Source organism: Aquarana catesbeiana, linkage group LG05 (genome assembly GCF_042186555.1).
Source record: "Aquarana catesbeiana isolate 2022-GZ linkage group LG05, ASM4218655v1, whole genome shotgun sequence".
In the NCBI taxonomy this organism is placed as follows: domain Eukaryota; kingdom Metazoa; phylum Chordata; class Amphibia; order Anura; family Ranidae; genus Aquarana; species Aquarana catesbeiana.
The window spans coordinates 357,077,557-357,097,442 of NC_133328.1; the positions used below are offsets into that span (position 1 = coordinate 357,077,557).

General features: G+C 41.4%; 1 protein-coding gene across 2 annotated transcripts in view; it reads right to left on the reverse strand.

Annotated features, from left to right (window-relative positions):
- The window catches only part of DROSHA (drosha ribonuclease III), a 651,577-nt gene that overhangs the window by 309,551 nt on the left and 322,140 nt on the right, over positions 1 to 19,886 (reverse strand). For both annotated transcript variants that reach the window (XM_073630893.1, XM_073630892.1), the window contains exons 13-14: positions 12,674 to 12,843; positions 4,025 to 4,149 (exon numbers count right to left, since the gene is read on the reverse strand). In XM_073630893.1, coding sequence (XP_073486994.1) covers positions 4,025 to 4,149; positions 12,674 to 12,843 — 295 coding nt within the window. The remainder of the gene's footprint in view (positions 1 to 4,024; positions 4,150 to 12,673; positions 12,844 to 19,886) is intronic.

Consider the following 19,886-nt stretch of genomic DNA (forward strand, 5'->3'; position numbering starts at 1 on the left):
GTGCTATCTCCCATCATGGGGGATCAATAGACGTGTTTTGGGGGCGCAACCACTTCCTCTCACCTACTTGAGTTACGAGGAAGGGGTTGCACTCACAAAACACGTACATTGATATCCCCTGATGGCAGATTGCACATGTTGACACACTGTGTGCATCTTCAAAATTTGGCTTTTAAAATGCGTGAAAATTTTGAAAAAAATGGTCCCCAAAAAATAGAAAATGGTGTCATTTTGTTGTTCTTTAGATTCTTCCTAGTACATCAATCATGTTCTTCAGTTTTTGTTCTATGTCATTTGTTTTTTGCTTGATGAGGTCTAAATCCTGACTACAAAACATTATGTCCTGGATTAGCCTCTGTGCACTGTCACTCATGAAATGAGGAGATTGTTCTTCCACAACATGCACATCACCTAAAAGAAAAAATACACACCATGTATTATAAATATGCAGGCATACATCTATTAACTGAATCTGTGGTGTCAGACACTCACCTTTTGTGGTGACAATCTCAACCACCTCTCCTTCCTCCACATCCTCAGGTTGTGGTGTCCTCTTCTGTTCCCCTTTTTCAGGAGGGGAACATGCACATTGTCACTTTATTATTTGGCTATTAAGCAAGTCTCTTTTGATATATTTTTCATCATATATTTTATACATTATTATTGCCACGGTGTAGAGGATATATTTTTACCAGTTCAGAGGCTTTTAGCTTACACCTTTGATAGCGCAGCATTTTTAATGGAATTTCAGCGTTTCCTCAATTGCTCCTTGGATTGTCGTACCCCAAAATTCCCGTGCAGACTCTTCACAACTTTAGTCATGATCTTGGCCTTTCTCACATTTGGGTTTAGGTATGGTCTATACTTCCCGTCATAGTCATCCCTCTTCGGCCCTGTCCACCATCTCTATAAAGGCCATATTTGAGGCCTTAAATCTCCGGTGGGATCGGGACGTTTCGGGCTCCGGGCTTTCCTCTCCGTTACTGCTATTACGCACCTGCTGTGTCTCCGCCATGTTCCTCTCCCACTGCAACGAAAGAGAAGGGGCGGGGAATATTCTATAAAGAACGTCAGGGGTGGGCGGAGTTTCACGCATGCACGGTGTATATAAAGCTAACACGTGTGTATCGTACGTACGATCTGTGAGTGGAGGAAGCGACAGATGTTCTAATGAAGGTAACATTTTAACTTGGGACATCAGTGGCCTATACTGATTTGAGATTGAGGCCTATATTGGGATAAGATTAGGAGAGTTTAGCCTGGTATTAGTGTTTTTGTCTTGTGTTTTGTCTTGCAGCAAATATGAAACAATTCAAAGACCCTAAATTCATGGGCCAGTTCATAGACAGATACAGGGATATGAGAAATTTGTGGGAGATTAAAAACCCCCTATATCAAAATAAACCAGCTAGGAAGGCATTGCTGGAGAAACTGCTGCAATTTGTGAAGACGCGGGTCCCCGACGCAGACATCAAGTTTGTGGAGAAGAAAGTTGGTAGGCTGAGAAGCACCTAAAGGAAGGAGCTTAATAAGGTCCAGGCTTTTATGAAATCAGGAGCAAAGGATGTGTATGTACCCAGTCTGTGGTACTACAACAGGATGCGGTTTCTGGAAGACCAGATTGAAGCCAGGGAATCACTTTCTACACTTCCATCCACCCTTCCTTCAACCGCAGCTGAGGCTTCCGAGGACCAACCTGGGCCTTTCATCCTGGAAGAAGTTGAGGAGCCCAGCTGGAGCCAGGTATAGTATTTTTGAACATATTTATTGTCCAAAAATTATTGTTGTTAACTAGATGTTATTATTGATAACAAATGAATGATTGAACAAAAAGTGTTTTACATATCAATAGACAGTAGGGGCCAAAAATGTTTGGGACAAGAATGAAAAATGCTGGGCTCAGAATGATAGTCTTTTCTATTTATTAACATTCAACAGTCATGAGCTGAAAATTGTGTGTGATTGATGAACCAAAAACTAAAACTATGTCCCTTTTTCATACACAAGAAGAACTCAGCCAGGACAAGTCTCTGGAATGTGGCAGCCAAGAGGAAGTGGGGGTAAGTGTCAGCCAGGAGTAGGCGGGGGTAAGTGTCAGCCAGATGGTGGCCAGGCCCAGCAGCCTCACCCAATCCCAGGTGCCTCCCCTCCGCCTTACAAAAAAAAGGGCCAGGAAGGGGAGTAACATGGAGGAGGCAGCACTGGGCCTCATTAAGGATGCTAATGCGGCCCTGAAAACACTCCCCGACGCTGAAGAGGCCTATGGCTGCTATGTAGCTGCAAAATGGAGGAGGGCTAACGCTTCATGTGTAAGAATCTTATTTTTCAGGCCCTTCAAAAGGGGTTGAGGGGCCAAATTAGTGAGAACATGCACTTATGTGCGCTCGCCCATCCTCCTGCCACAAGTCCACCTCCAAAGCCATAGCCATAGCCTCCAAGGAAGGCTGCAGGGAAGTGTGGAGGGAAGGCTGCAGGGAAGACAAGAAAGTGATGGCCCTGGGTTCAGTCTGGTCTGACAGAAGACGCAGGCTCTTGTAGTACCACAGCCTGGGCACATATATGTCATCTGCTGCTGTTCATGATCTCTGGGAGTCCTGAACCAGATTGTGCTCCCTATTATATGGACTTCTCAGGCTACCAATTTTTAGTTACAAAGAGTTGATGTCTGCCCTGGGGTACAAAGGCTTTGCAAATTCAAGCAGTTTCTCCAGCGTTGCCTTCCTCTTTATTTTGTTATCAGCCAGAATAAATGTAGATTTTTTTATATGAAAATACTTGCCTATGTGTTTTTCTTCAAAAAAGGACAGTTTGTTTGTGAGTAGGCAGGTACATTTCAAAAATACAATGTCAAATTAACAAGGGACAACAACCAACATCATTGAGCTTTAAAAATACAAAATAATAATGTTGTTGTGGAAACTTGACACAAAAAAAAAATGGCGATCACTAGAAAATAATTTAAAAATTATCAAAAAAACAGGAGATCTTGATGAAAATAAAAAGATGACTATAAAAAAATAATTCTAAACATTATTATTGAGATCTGGATTTAAAAAAAAAAAAAATACATTCAGGAGATCACAAAAAATAACAAAGAAATAAGTTTGTGAGAACTCTAACTCTGTGTGAATATCAGCAGCAAAACAAATTCATTCTTCTAGCATTATAAAGAACAAAAGAATGCGCTGCATTAAAAGATCCAAAAATTTACAGCATGACGAATGTGCTATCTCCATTACGAACGCTCGTTTTACCAGAACGAGCGCTTCCGTCTCATACTTGATTCTGAGCATGCGTGATTTTTGGCACGTCCAAACTGCATACAGACGATCGCATTTTCGGATAGGAACTTTTCCCGACCGAAAAATAAAGAACATGCCCTCAATCTTTTGCTGGCTGTAATTCCGCCAGCAAAAGACGATGGAGCATACATGCGATCGCATTTTCTGACAAAAAGCTCTCATCGGAGTTTTGCTGGCGGCATTTCCGATCGAGTGTACGTGGCATAAGAATTTGAAGCTGGCTTGAAGCCAAAGGGATTTAGATTTGTCTTCTATTCGCTCACTTGGCACTGTGGTGTAGTTGGTAGCCCTTTTGCCTAGCAGTAAGAAGGGTCGCTGGTTTGAATCCCAACCACGACACTACCTGCCTGGAGTTTGCATGTTTTCCCTGTGCCTGCGTGGGTTTCCTCCGAGTACTTCGGTTTCCTCCCACACTCCAAAGACATGCTGGTAGGTTAATTGGATCCTGTCTAAATTGTCCCTAGTATGTATGAATGCGAGTTAGGGACCTTAGAGTGTAAGCTCCTTGAGGGTAAGGATTGATGTGAATGTACAATGTATATGTAAAGCGCTGCATAAATTGACGGCACTATATAAGTAACTGAAATAAAATAAAATACCAATATACAGCAGTACTAAAGTATTTTCAATGAGAACTATGAAGAACATCTCACATACAGAATGACATTTTTGATTCAGAACAAACATCATTTACTGTATAGTATGGAGAAAAGGGAACTTACTGTGGATCTCCAGCATAACTCAACTGGGCAGGTCTTATACCAAAATGCACAATAATAGGGAAAGTAATCACTTCTGGGTTAAACTGCTCACGGTCAAGCTGATCAATTCGAACTGAGCTGGGTTTCTTAAAAAAAAAACAAAAAAAAGAAATTGGTATAGGATTACAACACAGAGTTTGTATAACACCACAGGGGACCTACATCTGTCAACACTAGTCTCTGCTTAACTTTTAAAGAGCTCCAGGAAGCCATTCTGGGGATTTCAGAGTTACTTCTTCAATATCAGCTACAATACATGAATCATGCAAACACCAAGAATGGGGGTCTTGAGAACAAGTGAATGATTAAACCGTAGACAATTTTTAAAAATGTTTATTTGTAAACTGGTTTAATGAATTGCTGATATACAGTAAATGCTATAAGTGAAACACTGCGAATCTCCCACAAACATGTTTTGTGTTTCACTTTATTTAGTCATATACCATAGTACACTCTCTTTAATGATCTGAACCAAAACCAATGAACAAAAATGTCATACATTGCAGCTTACCAGTCCTTAACCACTTCAATACAGGGCACTTCCCCCTGCCCAGGACAATTTTCAGCTTTCAGCGCTGTCACACTTTGAATGACAATTGAGCAGTCATGCAACACTGTACCCAAACAAAATTTTTATCATGTTCTTCCCACAAATAGAGCTTTCTTTTGGTGTTATTTGATCACCACTGGGATTTTTATTTTTTGCTAAGCTAAAAAAGACAGACATTTTTGGAAAAAAAAAAAGTTTTCTTTGTTTCTGTTATACAATTTTGTTTTCTCCTTCACTGACAGGCACTGGTGAGGCGGCATTGATAAGGTGGCACTAATATGTAGAATTGATGGGCGGCACTGATATGCAGCACTCATGAGCACTGACAGGCGGCACTGATGGGCACTAATAGATGGCACTGATAGGCAGCACTGATGATGAGGTACTGTCAATTAGTGATGGGCACTGATTGGCATCTGTTTAGGGCACTGATTTGCAGCTGTGGTGGACACCTCTGATGGGGGCTGTGCTGATAATCAATGCACTGATTATCAGTGCAGACCCTACTCTGACAAGAGAGCTGCCGATCGGCTCTCCCTGTCAGCGCGAACCAAGGAAAGCCGTTTACCGCCACTTCCTGGTTACACCACGCTGATGATGTGGTAAAGAGACAGAGCATAGGTTCTTTACCACGATCGGAGTTGCGGTGTTCCAGAGTGAAACACCACACCACCGATTACCGCGTTGCAAGCCCCTGCAGGCGCACTATTGCAGCTTATCCTACTGGATGTCATATGACATTCAGTCAGGATAACGCAACCACCGCCCGACCGTCATTCTGTGATAGGCCGGGCGGGAAGTGGCTAAAGTAGAACTATAGGCAAAACCTTTTTTTTTTTTTAATTTTGGATTTTGTAAGGGAGGCTTATTATAACCCTTGTCAGATTTTTTTTCCCCCAGAACTAGTGTCCGCATTGGAAGATTTCTCTACTACTTTTTTGGGGACAACCCAAAATGTGGGGTTTTCTTTTACTTTCAATAATAAACAGGACAAATAAAGAGGGTTAATCTCCTTAACGGGGGCACAGATGGCAATACAAATTGACAGGTGTTCTAATCCATCTCCTCTCAATCCAAAACTAAAAATAAGTTATGCCTAGTTGCATTCATTTTTGTTTTGTTTTTCTTTTTTTTTTTTATAGTTACATAGTAGGTGAGGTTGAAAAAAGACACAAATCCATCAAGTCCAACCTATGTGTGTGATTACATGTCAGTATTATATTGTATATCCCTGTATGTTATGGTAGTTCAGGTGCTTATCTAATAGTTTTTTTTAAACTATTGATGCTCCCCGCTGAGACCACCGCCTGTGGAAGGGAATTCCATATACTTGCCACTCTTACAGTAAAGAATCCTCTACGTAGTTTAAGGTTAAACCTCTTCTCTTCTATTTTTAATGAGTGGCTATGTGTCTTGTTAAACTCCCTTCCGCAAAAAGTTTTATCCTTATTGTGGGGTCACCAGGACGGTATTTATAAGTTTAAATCATATCCCCTCTCAAGCGTCTCTTCTCCAGACAGAACAAGTTCAGTGCCCTCTGCTGCTTACCGGAGCCGTTGGCAGTGGCAGAGAGAGCACCGGATCGCGGCGGGAGGGAGGGCCCCTCTCCCACCGCAAATAAGTGATCTTGTGGCGAATCCGCTGCAGAGGCCACTTTTATCTTGTAGCGGACCGCCCGCTGAAGAAAAGCATACTGGGGTTATGGCAGACAACGATATCCTCCTTCAAACAGCTGACGTAAAACTGCAGCGGGCAGTCTGTAAGTGGTTAAGTGATGGTGACCCCCTGACATGCCACATTTGGCATATCATTTTTTTTGGGGGGGGGGGGGGGCGGAACTTCCTTCTGTTGCCCCTCCCGGGGCAACAGAAGGAAGTTCACCTCTCCCCCTCCCTCCCTGCAATCTTCTGGGACACGTCACAGGTCCCAGAAGATTGCCCGGCCATTCACAGAGCGCAGTGCGGCTCCCGCATGCGCAATGCATGCCCATGCCGAGTGCCCACAGTAAGAATGTTGGCGCCGTGGAGAGGAGTGGGTCTTCGTACGCCCGCATCGCTGGACCATGGGACAGGTAAGTGTCCGGTTATTAAAAGTCAGCAGCTACACTTATTGTAGCTGCCGACTTTTTTTTTTTTTTCGTCAGAACTCCGCTTTAAATTAAAAGTCAGCACAAGGTGTACATCAAAAAGAAAAGTTATCAACTGAGTGGAAGAAGAATGTGTCACATATGAACTGTATATTCACATATGAATTATGTATTTTATTTTTAACGTGTGAAGGAATGGCTCTGGATGTCACTGAATAATTTTTTGATTGTCTTGATTGGATTGAATTGTATATGTATACACATATGGTGAAGTGTAATTTGTTTTTTAGTTAAGGAAGGCACAGCCAACATATAAATTAAATGAATGAGAAGAGTGAACAACAACAAGACAAACAGAACTGTGCCAAAAGGCCCAACAACAAGGGTCAGAAGGATCAAAATTTAGACTTCATGTACACTGCTGCTGGTAAATGGTCCTTGAGGAGCAGTTGGGAGTTTTTTTTTTTTTTTTAACTCCCCTCTGTTATCTTATCAGTACATGTACAGAGGGTCGTTTCTAGTCAGTTGAGTTTTAAAGCATTTGTTTGAAAGCAAATAAATGTGTTCAGGACGGATATTCAGAGGCATTTGAAATGCCAAACGTGGTAACTCGTGTTTAGTCATGTTTCGCTTACAGGCGTTTTTAATGGAGATACATTTTTGACTACTTAAAAAAAAAATTAAAACGCTCCTAAGACCCCTTTGACACTGGGTCGTTTTGCAGGCGCTATTGCGCTAAAAATAGCACCTGCAAACCGACCTGAAACAGCCGTTGCTGAGTCTCCAGTGTGAAAGCCTCAGGCTTTCACACTGGAGCGGTGTGCTAGCAGGACATGGAAAAAAGTCCTGCAACAGCATCTTTGGAGCGGTGTATACACCGCTCCTTCCCATTGAAATCAATGGGGCACCGCGGCTATACCGCAAGCAAAGTGCCTCTGCAGAGGAGCTTTGCGGTGGTTTTTAACCCTTTCTCGGCTGCTAGCGGGGGTAAATCCGCCCTGCTAGCGGCCGAATACCGCCGCTAAAACGACGGTAAAGCGCCGCTAAAAATAGTGTGAAAGGGGCCTAAACGCAAACACGGCATGTACGCGTGGCAAAAAGGAACGTTTTAAACGTCGTTTACTATCTGTCAAGTTAAATTGTTCAGGGGAGGTTTTAAAACGTCCCATGCATATTAAGCCTGAGGCCCTTTTTCACAAGGGCAGATACAATTCAGCTTTTAGCTGTGGATAAAGTTATCTACTGCACCTAAACTCACACAATGCTTTCCTATGACCCCATTCACACACTGCATTTAGCAACGGTTTCGTTACATGTGGTTTTGTGCAGTAAAAAAAAAAAATCTGACTGCGTCCAGGACTGATTTATCGCAGCTATCTGCACATAACCACAGGTAATCGCAGTGTACTATTTCACATGCAGATAGCCACGGCAACAAGGTAAGAATAACAGGAAGCACATCAGAAATGGCAAATATGTTCCACCGCAGCTAAACTCATTCCACATGTGAATGTGTGTAAACGCTGCTAATCGCAATGTACAATTGCAAGTGATCGCTGTGTCTGGAGTCTTGGAATTTCAAAACAACAAAACATGATTTTAACAGCGGAAGAACAACCGCCTGTGTGAAAGAGGCCTAAAAGTGTCTCAGCAAAAACCTTGGGGCTGAAAGATTCACAGAAGATTGGTAGAACTTTGAGAAGCTATGACCAAAGTACCAGGTGGCGGCCTTACACAGCAGTACTACTGAGCCCTGGTGCAGAAATGCTGGAAAACTCCCATCAATCTGGTGGATAGGGCACATAAAGGTACAGAAGGAGATTTGTCCTTGAGAGTGTAAGCTTTATCAATCAGATTTCAAATACATCTTGTGATGGTGAACTTGGAAGCAGGTTGCCCCTTGTGAGGTCCCTTGCAAGTATTTTGACATCAGAATTTAAAAGATAAATGGGGCAATAGGAGACGCATCGCTGAAAGTCTCTGCCCAGCTTCAGAATAGGAACAATAAGAGCCTCAGATGCAGAAGCTCGTAAGCAGCCAGCCTCAAAAGGTGCAAGAAAGGTGGAAAAAGAGGAGTCAAGGTGTCAACAGCCCTGTACCAATTTGCTGGTAGCCCATCCAGTTCTGGGGTCTTATCAAGGGGTACAGAACGAATAGCGTCACATATCTTCTCGAGTAAGAGGACTGTTTAGCATTACCCACTAAGCAAGTGTAAGATAAGGTAGGGATAGATAGATAGATAGATAGATAGATAGATAGATAGATAGATAGATAGATAGATAGATAGATAGATAGATAGATAGATAGATAGATAGATAGATAGATAGATAAATAGGAATCTGCACTCACTGAGTGGAAGGTGGTCTCATTATGGTATAACTGTTTATAAGATTGGGAAATATTATTATTGTTATCATTCTACAAAATTTATATAGCATCAACAGTTTGCACAGCGCTTTACAACATGAGGGCAGACAGTACAGTTACAATACAATTCAATACAGGAGGAATCAGGGGGCCCTGCTCGATAGAGCTTACAATCTAGAAGGGAGCATTACTCTTTATAGCAGTGGTTCTCAAACTTCTAGTGCCTTGACCCCTTGATAAAATTGCCCAAGTTGCGGAGACCCCTAACAGTAAAAATATTTTCGTAGCGTGGGTTGTCAGCACAAAAGGCAAGACAAGTAATTTGTGCCCCAAACCCACGGACATTTAGCACTCTCTGAGTCCTTTCCATTCGTACAGTATTAAAACCCTTATGGTACATTTTAGAATGTACCACTCTTTCTCTTTGTTCTTCTTTCTTTCCCTTTTATCTCTCTCTATCCTAATTTCTTGTTTTTTTTTCCTATCCCTCTCTCTAGCCGTATTTCTTGTTCTCTCTCTTATTCTTTCTCTCCCCTTTTCATTTGTTCCTCCCCTTCTTTTCCTCTCCCTTCCATGTATTCTCTATTTTTATTCCTTTTCTTACTCCTTGGTGTGTGTGTGTGTGTGTGGGGGGGGGCGGGGGGGGGGGGGGGTAGGATGAGTGTCAGTGCTGGTGGGGTGTGGGATCAGTGGCAGTGATGGGGGGGAGTTCTGATCATGCTCTTGATCAAGGTCATCTGCCGATCTGAAAACTGTAGTGGGGACTTTTAATGGTAACTATAATCACAGGTATTGTTACTTACTGTGTCTCCGGATTCACTGTGTCTCCGACTTTGGGGTGTCTCGAAGCAGTGACACTTATGCCGAAATCAGGTCTCCTCCAGCCCCTCCCAATTAACATTCCTCACCAGTCAGCTGACCTCTAGTCTCTGCCCCCCCAGCCATGCCGTGAACTGAATGGGAGGCTGCAAAGAGGCTGAGTTGGCGGCAGAGGGCTCCAGGAATAGCCATGCTGGGCTGCCACAAAAGGGCTGGGAGAGCGGTGAAGGCTTTAGGAACAGCCCAGGATTCGGTGGCCTCTGGCAAAACGTAATTCGACCCCCAAGGGGGTCCAACCCCCAGGTTGAGAACCACTGCTTTATAGGGTCAGAGAGTAGAGATCCTTCAGAGCTGGATACCTCGGAGATCGAGGAAACCAGGGACTCTAGGCACGTGTGAAAGGCCAAACTCTTCCCATTCTTCCCTTCATGCTCCAATATTCAGGCAGACTGGTAAGTTAGATTATTTTGCACATCATGCAGTTGTAGGGTGGAGTGTAACATGGTCATTAAGGCACAATTAGGAGAGGAAGAGTCAGCTATATGTTGTGCTTTAGCAGAATTAATTGCTGCAACAGGCTTCCCCCTCAGCTCTAGTGGTTGATCTATGGGAAGCAATGGTACTAATAAAAGAGCCCCTAGTAACATCCATAAACCCATAAACACATCCCATGTCATAAGAGGGTGATCAAAACTTGTATTGAAGTCCCGATAAGTGGCCATGTCCTGTCCCACCCTTTAAGTCACATTGTCATTGGATAGCAAGAGTGGACTTAGCCTCCAAACACGAACGGAAGGTTTATGGCCCAGGTGATAGAGATAGAAACAGGTGGGAATTAACTGAAAGCATTTGGGATAGATAGTTGACTAAGGTAACATACTGCAGTATATCAGCAGTGGACAGGGCATAATCAAGGTGGGATAGCACCCTATATGATTTAAACTGGCAGAAGTACTCCCTGGAAACAGGGCTAGTCTACCACCAAATATTAACATATCCACAGGCCTTACACCAGTCAACAAAGCAACTGGCTCTGACTGGAGAGGACAAATCCTGTCCAGCGCAGGGTCCAATACAAAATTAAAGTCCCCTAAAAGAAGTGTCAAACATTTAGGATATTGTGACATCTTTGCACTGAGTTTCTCAAAAAAGGAAGAGAAAGCTGGAGGAGTATTATTTTTTGTTTTTAGCAAGGTAGGAACAAGAGACTCAGAGACCCCTCTATTTCTGAAGACCTGGGTATCAACGGCCATGCGGTAAAAGAGTATGTTCCCCCAACATTACATATTCCTGATATGTGTCTGTTGTACTATGTACTTGTGTTAAAAGCATCTGGTCTTCTATGCATTGCTTCCTATGCGTGAAATACCTGGTGAATCTGCCAGTCCCTCTGCTTTGCTATTTCAAACTGACCATGGTAGGCATGGGAGCACATCCATCCCAGTGTGGTCAGTTTTTTGGCAAGCCTGTCCTCCAATGGCAAGATCATGTACTGAGAGCCCCCCGCACCCCCTTTCCTGAAGTCCCCACCCCAACCTCTCTAAGCCCCTTATGCAGCTAAGCAGTGGTCATATGATCATTAAAAGAAAAAAGTATTCATAATGCTATTTTTTTATATCCAGACAGATGTTTTGCCTTGCATGTGTATTTTAAACTGAATGGGTTGTTTTACAAGGTTAGGGTTCACATATACTTTAAAGCCAGAGACTGTGAAGCAGGATGGAAAAAGGGCCTTGAAATTGCAGATCTTTAGGAAGAGACCAGGGAACAACTGCTAAAAGTCTTAGCGTGAACTGGGGCCAGAGAATTATCAAGGCATCTATGGCTATGGCTACAAGATTCTTGGTCCTGGCAACAAAGAGAGGAAGTTTGTTATTAAATCTGGAGGCTAGGGTGTCTACATCAAGAGTCCCCCATTTTTTAAATATCAGATTTAAAGCGGGGGTCCACCTATCTATCGTTTTTTTTTTTTGGAGTTCATTCACAAACTTTTCTTCTCATGATTATCTACTCACATGTTCTGTGTAATAAGTCTGCCTGTGTCCGATTTCGTTGTAAAGAATAACTTATAAAATTCACTGAAGGCGGTTTCCATCTTCATTGTGGGCATTTGAAGCCCACAAGCATGTATTTCCTGGATGCGGTGAATGCTGGGAGCAGAGATGTTGTGATGACGCTGTTGCACAATGCATGCTGGGAAGCCTGAGACTAGCTCCCAGGGGACTGTGGGAGGTCTGGGAGAGGCTAGAAACACGCCTACTCCCATGGGAGGAAAACCAGGAAGTGCTAAGAAGATTAGAAAAAAAAGGTAATTACGGCGATTTAAATTTTTTTACACAGCATGTCAGCATCTAGGCAAGGAAGGGAATGCATAGAGATAATGTTCAAAATTTGGGTGGAACCCCGCTTTAAGATGTCCCCTTGATCCAGGGAGTGGTGGCCAATGTAGTCTTCTTTCTAGTTGTCCACTCCTGGGCTGTTCTTGCAGTGTGTGTGGGTCCAGTGTTGCAGAGGAAGGAACCAGAGTATAGCAGGGGACCAGACAACCAAAAAAACCCAGAAGTCTGTTGAATGTCGAAAAGGTTTCAGCAAGTTTTTTCTTACCCAGAAAGATTTTTTGCAAGGTTATCTCTAAAAGTCAGTGTAGCTTGGTGGCGGGACAAACAAGTACCATCATTTTACATCATGACAGTATTTATGCATAGGAGTGTTATGAGGGAAACCATTGATAATTATACACAAGGCTTTGTGAGCACAAACAAACAAAAAAAACATCAAGTAAACTTACCATTACAGGGTTAGTGACAATCATTCCTTTGCATTCTTCTGCATATTTTTGCCACTCTAGCTCCTCCCACTGGAGCATGTTTGCAATTTCTTCTTCTGGAACCAATGCTTTATTGCTTCGAATCAAGTACAACAACACTTGGTGCATAGATAGAACTTCTTTACCCCCATCTGCAATGCACAACAGATAACACTTTTATTTAGAGATGATCCAAGGAGAACTGGGCAGAGGTTTAACTGACACTGAATTATTTTGCGATCGACTAACACCCTGGTTTTGCAGCTCTGATTCATCTGTCCGGGATATACTGAATATATCACAAAACAATGAATATATTAACATAACTTTATGCATGTTCAAGGTTACAGATGACACGTTCTAGAATCTATATTTAACTCATGCTGACCATTATTTGTTATTTGGAAATTCTGAAAGTAGAAAAAAATCTTACCAAAAAATTGCATGCTGTTGAGACTAAATAGGCTGTAGGATTTGTCTTGCAATGTGGTTATATATTTATTAAACACAGCCCATATATATATATATATATATATATATATATATATATATATATATATATATATATATATATATATATATATATATATATAAAATTATTATTTCTTTTTTATTTAAAGGGTTGTGCTTGACATACAAAACACATTTGTTTCTGTATTCCTTTTTAAAAGGTGAAAGTATGAGAGCTTTATCATAAATACTAATTTCATTAACACAATCTGATTTGTAACAACATAACAACAAAGCAAAAACATTCCCTTTTGCAGACACATAACATATACAGAAAAAACCGAACTTAAAATTGCCATTTGTTTTTAAATTCTGAAAATGCCATTTGAGAGAATTCTCTTTTGTGTGAATCTGGCATGCTGTTCTTATGACAGGCAACATAACTTAGCTTTATACACTGCACTAGAACATTTCACAGCAAGGTCCATTCAGGCAACCTTTTGAAATTTTGATGCTACTACTACTGTTTGTATCTCACAAAGATGTAATAGCAAGAACTCAAATGTCAAAAATAAAGACACAATTACACAAAATATTTTTATTGTGCAAAGACAAATTAATTGAACCATCTGAAATTTCACGAATCAGATTTGCATATAAAAATAGAAACATACATATGTACTGGATTTTCTCCTACTGAGGTAGAAGATGATTTATAGCCAGTGGGAAGTACCTAGTGCAATTTTCACCTTCTCCAATTGTTTATCTGCACAGTTCCTCCTGTCTGTCATGTTTCTGCCTTATCATTCTGTGGTATTTCGTGCTGAATGCAGCTTCTCAAACACACCAGACCTCCTAAGCATATACAAATATATGCTGTACCTGATCTACACTGTCATTCTTTATGCATAATAGCGATACAATTGCTGCAGCTGCTTAACAAACTCATTTCCCCTGAGTAAAAAGAATCGAGGACAAATGCTTGTCTCATTTCTGTTCTTGTTCTGCCTTGAGCTTGCATATGGCACAGTAATGCTGTAAACTGACCGCTGTAATAACAGCTAGCAAACTAAAAATATTATATATAGGATTTGGTATGTGGTCATAATATACAGTATATATATATATATATATATATATATATATATATATATATATATACACACACAGTATCTCACAAAAGTGAGTACACCCCTCACATTTTTGTAAATATTTTATTATATCTTTTCATATGACAACACTGAAGAAATTACACTTTGCTACAATGTAAAGTAGTGCGTATACAGCTTGTATAACAGTGTAAATTTACTGTCCCCTCAAAATAACTCAACACAGCCATTAATGTCTAAACCGCTGGCAACAAAAGTGAGTACACCCCTAAGTGAAGATGTCCAAATTGGGCCCAAAGTGTCAATATTTTGTGTGGGCACCATTACTTTCCAGCACTGCCTTAACCCTCTTGGGAATAGAGTTCACCAGAGCTTGAAGGGGTGGGGGGTCAGCCTGAAGGTTGAAGGGGTGGGGGGTCAGCCTGTCAGTACTGAGACCATACGCCGCACACTGCATCAAATTGGTCTGCATGGCTGTCATCCCAGAAGGAAGCCTCTTCTAAAGATGATGCACAAGAAAGCCCACAAACAGTTTTCTGAGACAAGCAGACTAAGGACATGGATTACTGGAACCATGTCCTGTGGTCTGATGAGACCAGGATACACTTATTTGGTTCAGATGGTGTCAAGCGTGTGTGGCGGCAACCAAGTGAGTAATACAAAGACCAGTATGTCTTGTCTACCAGTCAAGCATGGTGGTGGGAGTGTCATGGTCTGGGGCTGCATGAATGCTGCCGGCACTGGGGAGCTACAGTTGATTGAGGGAACCATGAATGCCAACATTTACTGTGACATACAGAAGCTGAGCATGATCCCCTCCCTTTGGAGATTGGGCCGCAGGGCAGTATTCCAACATGAAAACAACCCCAAAAACACCACCAAGACAACCACTGCCTTGCTAAAGAAGCTGAGGATAAAGGTGATGTCCCAGCTAAGCATGTCTCCATACCTAAACCCTATTGAGCATCTGTGGAGCATCTTCAAACAGAAGGTGGAGGAGCGCAAGGTCTCTAACATCAACCAGCTCTGTGATGTCGCCATGGAGGAGTGGAAGAGGACTCCAGTGGCAACCTGTGAAGCTCTGGTGAACTCCATTCCCAAGAGGGTTAAGGTAGTGCTGGAAAGTAATGGTGGCCACACAAAATATTGACACTTTGGGCCAAATTTGGACATTTTCACTTAGGGGTGTACTCACTTTTGTTGCCATCGGTTTAGACATTATTGGCTGTGTGTTGAGTTGTTTTGAGGGGACAGCAAATTTACACTGTTATACAATATACAAGCTGTACACACACTATATATATATATATATATATATATATATATATACACACACACACACACACACACACAGTGGGGACGGAAAGTATTTAGACCCCCTTAAATTTTTCACTCTTTGTTATATTGCAGCCATTTGCTAAAATTATTTAAGTTCATTTTTTTTCCTCATTAATGTACACACAGCACCCCATATTGACAGAAAAACACAGAATTGTTGACATTTTTGCAGATTTATTAAAAAAGAAAAACTGAAATATCACATGGTCCTAAGTATTCAGACCCTTTGCTGTGACACTCATATATTTAACTCAGGCGCTGTCCATTTCTTCTGATCATCCTTGAGATGGTCCTACACCTTCATTTGAGTCCAGCTGTGTTTGATTATACTGATTGGACTTGATTGGGAAAGCCACACACCTGTCTATATAAGACCTTACAGCTCACAGTGCATGTCAGAGCAAATGAGAATTATGAGGTCAAAGGAACTGCCTGAAGAGCTCAGAGACAGAATTGTGAAAAGGTACAGATCTGGCCAAGGTTACAAAAAAAAATTCTGCTGCACTTAAGGTTCCTAAGAGCACAGTGGCCTCCATAATCCTTAAATGGAAGACGTTTGGGACGACCAGAACCCTTCCTAGAGCTGGCCGTTGGGCCAAACTGAGCTATCGGGGGAGAAGAGCCCTGGTGAGAGAGGTAAAGAAGAACCCAAAGATCACTGTGGCTGAGCTCAAGAGATGGAGATGAGAGAAAGTTGTAGAAAGTCAACCATCACTGCAGCCCTCCACCAGTCGGGGCTTTATGGCAGAATGGCCCGACTGAAGCCTCTCCTCAGTGCAAGACACATGAAAGCCCGCATGGAGTTTGCTAAAAAAATACCTGAAGGACTCCAAGATGGTGAGAAATAAGATTCTCTGGTCTGATGAGACCAAGATAGAACTTTTTGGCCTTAATTCTAAGCGGTATGTGTGGAGAAAACCAGGCACTGCTCATCACCTGCCCAATACAGTCCCAACAGTGAAGCATGGTGGTGGCAGCATCATGCTGTGGGGGTGTTTTTCTGCTGCAGGGACAAAAAACTTGTTGCATCTTTCCCAAAAAGACTCATGGCTGTATTAGATAAAAAGGGTGCTTCTACTAAATACTGAGCAAAGGGTCTGATTACTTAGGACCATGTGATATTTCAGTTTTTCTTTTTTAATAAATCTGCAGAAATGTCAACAATTCTGTGTTTTTCTGTCAATATGAGGTGCTGTGTGTACATTAAATGAGGAAAAAAATTAACTTAAATGATTTTAGCAAATGGCTGCAATATAACAGAGTGAAACATTTAAGGGGGTCTGAATACTTTCCGTCCCCACTGTATATGTATATATACACATATACATACAGTACATACAGCATTTACTATATGGAAAGCAGTCAATACAGTGCAGGTAACCATAAACTAACACCCAATGACAAGCCACCCTCACATTGTTACATTCTCTATATTTGCAAATAATTTGTGCCAGAACTTGTAATATCCTACGTTTTTTTTTTTTTTTCTTCAACACTACATAAGGAAAATGAAACAAAAGGCAGTCTCCCCATTAACACCTTATAATTTTAACCTCTTGTCCTTACTGCCTTTTTATAGATTTTTTTCAGACTGTCAGATTTTTTCTGCCAGTCTGCAAACTATATGCATTTCATATTCACCAAGTCAAGCCCAAATCAAGATAAAGTATAGCTTTATGCTTTAACAAATACATTTTTAGATTAAAATTCATGTCCCATCTAACATAATTTCTCCCATTTGTCGACAAAGACTTCCCATGCCTTCTCTTGGAGGATGCAGACAAGGCCTTTAATAGAGTTCATTGGTCCTTCCTGAAATCTACCTCTTGCCATCTGTACCTTTGTTTTCCAAATCTTGGCTCTGTATACAAATCCCACTTCCAAGATAGGGGGTCAATGGTCAGTTCTCCACATCAATGACAATGAATAATGGGACACATCAAGACTGTCCTTTGTCTCCCTTTTCATATATACTCACTATGGCGCACCTGCGAACCCAAGTATCACGAGTCTGATTGTGCATGTGCCTGTAGTGAAGAGAAGACCAGGAGACGACGCTGGCTGGGTGACTATGTCCAAAGTGGAAGCAGCAAGCACAGCAAGTCGCCATTAGCAAGGTGGCATAGGCCATGCAGATGCAGAGGCCACAGCTCTGTATAGTTGCACTATATGGTACTAGGAGACCACATGCATGCACAAAAGCTTTGGTACAGGAATCAAAGGTGCCAGTTTTAAAAAAAGAAGGTTGTTAGTTTGGGGTATCTGCAACTAGAAATTGGAAAATGGTAATTGGTTAGTGGATTTTCAACATTACCAAGGGGTTATTATAAGTTCAATCTGGGATGTGGATGTTAGAGGGCTTAGAAATAAAGGGCTTTTCGCATTGGCTTTCTGATCTGGTCTGCCTATTCATTTTTCAGGCGGACCTGATCAGAAGCTCCATGAAGCCCTATGAACAGTTGGAAGTAAAAGCACTTGTATAAGTTTAAATCTAACCATCTTAGAGTCTGTTCATGTCCAGAAATAAAGCAGCAAAGGATTGTATCTGTTTCCGTTTTTGTGGACTTAAACATGATGTAAACGAAGTCCGTTTATACCAGGTCCACCAGGCACATGCTGAATGGGCATGGATATCAACAAACTGACATGTGTTCCATTTTGCTCTGATTCAGCAAGGAATCTACTCATGGATCTCCTGCTGATCGGGGAGGACACCATTCCATGTATAAGGATCCTACTACAGGAGGTGTTTTACTGGCAGGATTACCACGTGAAAAAAAAGAGGAAAAAAAGCCTAAAGAAAAATTATGCTGCCACCACATCTAAGGATTGGTAATACATTAGATTTTTCCCACCAATGTCAGTGCATTAATTGTATAGGTTTTTTTATTATACTACACATAGTGCTTCTGTTTAATTTGCTTGTATGCTTTATTTCATGATCCCTTACACTGATACAAATGAAGATGTATGTAATGCATTTTCAGTGAGCATATTTTCTTTTACCAATGTTCTGATGTGATTCTTTTACATGTTGTTGTATCATTTTTACACTACTGCATATATTGCATATATAACATTGATCTGTATATCCCCCCCCCAAAAAAAAATATTTGCTGGTTGTATAGGTGCTTGTCATGTGAAGCACAGAGTGTACATCGATCAAACTAACAATGATACCTTGATGGAAGTTAAAGGTTATAACCAGCTAATCCAATTCTTACAATATGTCACCATAAATGGGAGTGGCTTTATCAATACAATTTATCACTTCAGTTGTAGGGGACCTCACACAAAGAAAACAAAAGAGACATACTTAAAGCATTTTGCAGTACAGATGCTGAGAGAGCTAATAAAGCAATGACTAAGCACTAAAACACAGAATTTGTCTTCCATCTTCTGTGACTAAACTGACCATACACTAGTAGATCTTTTTTTTTAACAAAAATTTGTGTGAAGATTCTCAGTACATTAGTTGGCTTGATGAATGTTGTTTGAAAGAAGTTCAACATTCCATTTGCTTTTAACATTCAATTTTGGAACAAATGGACTACCAAACAAAAACCACATACATTGTAAGAAATTAGTTTGAGAAAAAAATTCCCAAGCTGCACCTTTGAGTTTTCTAGTCACTGCAGTCAAAAACAAATATCAATTTGACCCCGCTAACCATCAGAAAATCAAGCATTCCTAAAAAGATACATTTCATAGAAAATTCTACTAGTGTATAGACCCCTTTAGTTTTTAATAGGCTTAATATGCTTACTGTTTTATGGTTAAAATAAACCTATCCTTAATCATATTTTGCTATAAGACCCATGACCACTGCAAGACCTTTGGGTGCATCCAAGCATTTGTCATACATACTGCAGCCCGGCTGCGCAAAATCACATACAGGTACGTGATTTTGTGGACGAGCTCCAGGGCGCGCGCAATGGTCGCCGGCCTCTCGCGATCACTCAGGGAATGACAGAACGGTGGTCTGCTTAAGTAAACAAAGCAGACCATCTTTCTGTTAGACAGGAACATAAAGATCTGTGCTTCCTGGTAATCAGGAACACAGATCTCCCTGTTCCTGCAGTTAGTAAGCACACTGAGGGAACACATTTAACCCTTTGATCGACCCTGATGTTAACACCCTTCCTTGCCAGTGTCATTTATACAGGCACTAGTGCATTTTTATAGCACTGAAGACTGTATTGGAGTCACTGGTCCCCAAAAAGTGTCACTCAGTGTCAGATTTGTCCACCGCAATCCCGCTAAAAATCGCAGATCGCCACCATTACCAATAAAAAAAA